The sequence below is a fragment of the Penaeus chinensis genome, chromosome 25 (assembly GCF_019202785.1).
Source record: "Penaeus chinensis breed Huanghai No. 1 chromosome 25, ASM1920278v2, whole genome shotgun sequence".
NCBI lineage: Eukaryota > Metazoa > Arthropoda > Malacostraca > Decapoda > Penaeidae > Penaeus > Penaeus chinensis.
Genome location: NC_061843.1, coordinates 6,511,556 through 6,519,055, shown reverse-complemented (window position 1 = coordinate 6,519,055; position 7,500 = coordinate 6,511,556). Strand labels below are relative to the sequence as shown.

Genomic DNA, 7,500 nt, shown 5'->3' with positions numbered 1-7,500 from the left:
TTACTATTATTTCTAGTAAAAATAACAATAACAGTAACGATAATAAGGATAACAATAATAATGATAACAATAATTATTATTTTATAGATAATAAAATAATAATAGTAATAATAATAATAATAATAATAATAATAATAATAATGATAATAGTAATAATAATAATAATTTTGATAATAACAATAATTATCAACAATGATAATAATTATTATGATAATAATAATAAAAGTGAGAGCAATAATAATAATAATGACAAAAAATCATGACAATAATGATAATCATACATATGTAAAACTATTATCTCAAACAGGTAAAATGATTTGTGTATTTAGCTTGATTTCCGTTTGAATGGAATATCACAAACAGTAAGCAAATATTGTTATTACACACTCATATATGCATAAAGCAATATATTTGCATATATATATATATGCATATATATGTATATGTATATAAATATATGTGTGTATATTGTTATAATAACCTCTGTGATGACTATGTTATGAATAATACTTCAGAAAAACTCGTTACAGTATCACACATTTTCATTATTTGTCTTTCTTTCTGAACTCATTTGTGAATGTCTCAGAATTTGAAATTATTTCATATATTTAGAGATTTATAGTTTGCAAAAGTTTACTTCAAGACTTAATCTTGTTGCAGAAAACATCACGGAAATTTGGCAATTACCAAGGCCAAAATGAATTTGGTTACAAAGTTAAATGATTTAATAATAATAGGAGTAATTAGAAAAAAAAAAGAAACACCAATAGATATTCAAATATCAAACAAAATAAACAAAACAGCGAAACAATCTGACTGCAAGTCTAGGTTGTTAAATTCATACCCATAATAATACATTGACAAATGGCTGTGATATACGCAGTGTTAAATGTGTAAATAAAAAAATCACCTTGAGCATAGACACAACATCCAAACTTTACGAAATAAGCCATTAACCGGATAAATATCTGGAGCTTTACCCAATACACGTCCTTCCAAACCGCCAACCAACAACAGCCTACAGGTCGGTTGTGAAACTTTACTTGACAGGAATAAATGACTCCTTTAGAAAAATCCAAGTTCTGAAGAATTATTTTATTTCATTATATTAAAAGAATTATATGATCAATGAGGGTATAACACTTACAAGCAAATATACAAATCACTAATTTCAATAATATCCCAAAGATTTCTCAGACTGCCATAACAAGCCTTTCATACATCACAATAACCATTTAAATTCAATCCACATTACATATTCAATATATGATTTACTAAATTATCTCTGGTTATTGTCTTTACTGTCTATGTGACCAGTAACTTTAGATAAGCAGATCTATACTTTATTTATATATTAGCAGATAGCCAAAATTCTTTATAATAGTCATAGATACTGATAGTTAACCCATGAACTCCACCCATTACTAAGATATTAAACCAAATACACATGACAATATATATATATATATTGATACAGTTCTAAAATGTATTAGGTCTTTTATTCCTATAAACGACGACTTCTACAGCTAGGATGCCCAGGGAAACCAGGAGACTGAAACCCAGCAGGAGGAAGGGTGTGAGGACCGTCTTTAGTTCGATGGGCGCCGTGACGAGGGCGTTGCAATCAGCGCGAGCAACGTCAATCTCCATCCACCACTTCCGAAGGAGACCGACAGACTGGATGTCCAAGAGTCTGTAGAGCAATGCAAAGGGGTACTTATACAAGAACACGGTCAAATTCACACACACATATACATGTACATGTAGGTGGTTATATTGATTAAGATACACGTGCATTTGCGAGCATAACTCTGCCTAGAATCACAGTTTAGCTTATGTTTCTACATAACTTAAGTATTCATTGTGTCGAGAAACGAGGAGGGTGAGGAAGAGAGAAATTTAGGAACCTGGATGGAGAGGGGAGGGGAAGGATAGGAATTTAACATATATATATATATATATATATATATATATGTGTGTGTTTGTGTATGTATATAGATATATACACTCATACATATAAATCCCGTTATAAATACTGTATAGTTGGATAGACAAATAGATAGATAAACAGATATGGAGATAAATAGATAGACATATGGATAGATAAGTGGGCAGATATACAGGGATAGATAGATCAATATATACTGAGAAACAAAAAAAAAAAAAAAGGGAGAATATAGATATGCATGCACACACAGACACACACGTATGTATGCATGCAAACAAACGTGCATCTATCTAAAAAGAAAAAAAAAAAAGAATGCAAACACTGAAAAAATTAGTATAAATAAGTAAATAGATAAAACAAATTAAAAAACGATTCTCACAAGTCCTCTCTTGAAAAGCAAAACCTACACTTTATTCAGTACGGGGACGAGCGGCGAGTCCTTCGGCATGGCAATGGACGCCTGGTGCGGGAAATACGAAGGAGAGAGAAGGAAGGCCCCGCATTCGCTGCCAAAGTTCATCTTGTAGAAGAATTCCCAGACCATGTAAGCGTAGCCCCCCTTCAGCGCTCGTGCGACGCCTTCTTCAGGAGACATGACAAGGTCTTTGTCCTTCAGGCGGTGCAGGATGGCTTGGTATAAAGGGTTGTCGGTGTTCTGTCAACACGAGGTGGGTAAAGAAGGGAAGACGGAGAAAAAAGTAAGACTTAGGAAAAAAGACGGCTAGACGGACTGATAGACAGACACACGCACATACATACACATACACACACACACACAGAAAGAAAGAAAGAGAGAGAGAGAGAGAGAGAGAGAGAGAGAGAGAGAGAGAGAGAGAGAGAGAGAGAGAGAGAGAGAGAGAGAGAGAGAGAGAGAGAAGAGTCACGAATACATTTGATTTACCGGTTATGAGCTTTAAACAAATCCGGCCTCTATGTTATTTGGATTGTTTACCAGCTGATCCGAAATAGGAATCTCTCTATCGCACACTTACTACATACATTGTTCCTTTCGCACATTGTGTGTATGATCATAAACGAACACACCTACCAATATACACAATCATTTACCTATCTAAAAACACAAGACAGAAAGAGATACGAACGAATTCATTAGCAATGGTAGAACCCCTCGTGAACCCAATAGTGATTGAGGAATCGCTGTACACGTCCTCCAGGTTTTCCATCGGAGGCAGAGGAGGTCCAACGGTGAGGGCGGAGACCAGGTTACTCGTATAGAAGGCCAAGAGGAGGACTTGTAGCACCAGGAGCATCAGGACGATTCCACGTTCGGGGCGTTTTCTCGATCTTCAACGTCGATCCTTCACGGTTTATGATTTTCTTTAATTTCTTCCTAATTTGTCTTGTGTGTATGTGTGTGTGTGTGAGTGAGTGAGTGAGTGAGTGAGTGAGTGAGTGAGTGAGTGAGTGAGTGTGTGTGTGTGTGTGTGTTTGTGTGTGTGTGTGTGTGTGTGTGTGTGTGTGTGTGTGTGTGTATTATATAAACAGATATGTATATATTATATATATGTATGTATATTTACATATATATGTGTGTGTATATACATATACGTATATATTCATACATAATTGTATACATATGTATACACACATATAATATATAATATGTATATAGGCATATATATATATATATATATATATATATATATATATGCATATATATGCATATATATACATATATATATATATATATATTGAGCATATATTATATATATATATATATATATATATATGAGCATATATATATATATATATATATATATATATATATATATATATATATATATATATATATATATGAGCATATATATATATTGAGCATATATATATATATATATATATATATATATATATATATATATATATGCATATATATGCATATATATATGCATATATATATATATATATATATATATATATATATATATATATGCATATATATACACACACACAAAATTGTTGTCTTGTGTGTATGTGTGTGTGTGTGTGTGTGTGTGTGTGTGTGTGTGTGTGTGTGTGTGAGTGAGTGAGTGAGTGAGTGAGTGAGTGAGTGAGTGAGTGAGTGAGTGTGTGTGTGTATTATATAAACAGATATGTATATATTACATATATGTATTTATATTTGCATATATATGTGTGTGTATATAGATATACGTATATATTCTTACATAATTGTATACATATGTATACACACATATAATATATAATATGTATATATGAAATATATATGCATATATATATATATATATATATATATATATATATATATGCATATATATATGCATATATATATATATATATATATATATATATATATATTGAGCATATATTATATATATATATATATATATATATATATACATATATATATGAGCATATATATATATATATATATATATATATATATTGAGCATATATATATATATATATATATATATATATATATATATATTGAGCATATATATATATATATATATATATATATATTGAGCATATATATATATATATATATATTGAGCATATATATATATATATATATATATATATATATATATGCATATATATATATATATATATATATATATATATATATGCATATATATATATATATATATATATATATATATGCATATATATACACACACAAACACTTACAAACACAAACATACATACATATGTAAACCTATACATATACATATATCGAACATCACATACAATATATATATATATATATATATACATACATATATATATATATATATTGAGCATATATATATATATATATATATATATATATATATATATTGAGCATATATATATATATATATATATATATATATATATTGAGCATATATATATATATATATGCATATATATATGCATATATATATATATATATATATATATATATATATATATATATATGCATATATACACACACACAAACACTTACACACACATACATACATACATATGTAAACCTATACATATATCGAACATCACATACATAATACCTATAATGATTTCCAATGTAATTAGGTAATGCAAATGCACACAAGACCATTAAAAAATACCAATCAAACAAATAACGCCTACCCTGGCCAAATATCATCCCAACGCCTACTATGAAAGCGTCAGACGGAGAGAGTTTCTGTTCACGTGATGAGCAGCGAGACGCGAAGTACAAACTGAAGCACAGGGCAGTCGTAAGGAGAGTCAGAACCCCCCAGACTCCGGGTTCGAACTGCTTCGTGTAGACAGTCCAAATGTAGTCCTCGTTAGAAGGTCGTTTCAGTACTATTTTGAACCTAAAATCGGGGACAAATGAATCACGTTGCGTATATATTTTTTTTTATTTGATTATTATGGTTATGTAATCATTTTTGTTTGAAACTTTCAATTGTTTAGATTCGCACCTGTATTTGTGTATGCACAGGTGTGTGAACAAGAAAACTGTGCAGATGAGATGACTTCCATAATGCATATCGCAAGATATAATGTGCACATGTTTCATTGCCGATGACTGATTTCTGACAACAATATTAAGTAGAGGGGAGAGATGAACCGGGGTAATCTGCAATCGCTACACTGGACCTGTTTTCATCTCATTCAGGATAACCACCCTACTGACATATATATAATGGATCCCTACTCCATTGCACGTAATAGGGATCAATGCATTCACCTATAAACTTATTTGCATAAATTTAGTAGTTCATAATTAATAATTATCGACACTACTTTTCATGTTTTTTACGGGCCATATCTATCATTTTCATTTAACTTTTATCCATAATTGATAACTTTCGAACTTAATTTTGTTGCCCCCTTTCCCCTTATATTTTAATGGGATTTATTCAGCGAAAATCTCGCCAAAAATCGTGAATTTCAATATTTCTTTAAAAAGGAACTCGTCAGTCTCTTTTTACTGCACATACACATATACCCACGTACCCAGACACCATCAAGCCAATCAGGAAGTCAGCCTTAGTGCTCCTGACCACCGACATGGACAGTGGAGCGACTGCGATGTCAGCTGTTCCGTCAGACAGCTCCTTGAACACGCCTGTCCATTCGCCGTTCACGACAGAGCCCCATTGGCCGTCTCTCACGCGGTGGCAAGTCGATCTGCGGCAGGCGTTGAAAGGGAGGGAGGGTGGGGGGGGGGGGGTTGCAACAGCGGAAGAGTATGGTATGGTTTGGAGATTTGTTTTTATTTATATTCTTATGGTTCTTACTGCTACGTGTACTATTGCCATCACTAACACTAACATTGTGTCATAAATGGTATTCAGTAACATAGCTTTTGTTAGTACTTGATATGATTACTATTATTCTGTATCATGATCTTTATGTCCACTATTACACCAGAGTGATCGTTATTATTATTGTTTTTATTTTTTGCCTCTATTATTATCATTGCTCTTAGTTTGTATTGTCGCTATTATTCATCATAATGATTATAATGATGATAAGGATAAAAATAATAGTTGTAATAATAATAATGATAATAATAATAATAATACTAGTAGTAGTATTATCATTATTATTATTACTATCACCATTATCATTATTATCATAATCATCATTATTCTTACTTGTATTATTACTATTGTTATCATTATCATTATTATAATTATTTATTGTTAATATTGTTATTATTATCATTATTATCATTATAACTATTGTTATTATTATCATGATAATTATTTATTGTTATTATCATTATTATTATTATTGTTATTATTATCATTATTGTTGTTATTACTATCATTATTATCATCATTATTATTGTTATTATTATTATAACTTTCTTTGTTGTTATCCCTATTCTTATTCTCATTATCTTTAGTATCATTATTTGTTATTGTTGCTGTTATCATTATATTTGTTATTATTATTATTATTATTGCTATTATTACTAATATTATTATCATTATTATTACTATTACTATTACCATTATCACCATCACTGTTATTATTATTATTATTATTATGACTGTTGTTATTGTTATTATTATTATTAGACTCAGAATAACAAAACAGCAACAAAGATTAAAACAGTAGTTATTATTAGTACAGTGATGATTACTAGTATGATAATGATCATAATCAGCAGCTGTATCAACAGTAGAAGAAATAACAGGAGTAGTAATGGTAGTAGCTGTGGTAGCATTAAAAGTAATGATGATAATAACAATGATTATGATAATGACAATAATAATAATAATAATGATAATAATGATAATAATAATATTAATAATAATAATAATGATAATAAAAAATAGCAATGATAATAACAATAATAATGATAATTGTAGCAATAGTGATAATAACAATAATAAAACAAATTTAACAATGATAATCATGATAATATAATAATGATGATGATAATGAAAATAATAAAGATAATAATGATATAGTAATAAATATGATAATGAGGATGATGATGATAATGATGATGATGATGATGATGATGATAATGATGATAATGATGATAATGATGATGATGATGATAAAAATAGTAATAATAG

The 7,500-nt window shown here is 29.4% G+C and overlaps 1 protein-coding gene across 1 annotated transcript in view; it reads right to left on the bottom strand.

Moving 5' to 3' along the window:
- Positions 1-1,479: 1,479 nt before the first annotated feature.
- The window catches only part of LOC125038594 (probable glutamate receptor), a 7,440-nt gene continuing 1,419 nt past the window's right edge, over positions 1,480-7,500 (bottom strand). Inside the window, exons 3-8 of the mRNA XM_047632130.1 lie at positions 5,921-6,094; positions 5,383-5,496; positions 5,152-5,274; positions 3,052-3,253; positions 2,356-2,603; positions 1,480-1,693 (exon numbers count right to left, since the gene is read on the bottom strand). Of these exons, the coding sequence (XP_047488086.1) occupies positions 1,480-1,693; positions 2,356-2,603; positions 3,052-3,253; positions 5,152-5,274; positions 5,383-5,496; positions 5,921-6,094 (1,075 nt within the window). The remainder of the gene's footprint in view (positions 1,694-2,355; positions 2,604-3,051; positions 3,254-5,151; positions 5,275-5,382; positions 5,497-5,920; positions 6,095-7,500) is intronic.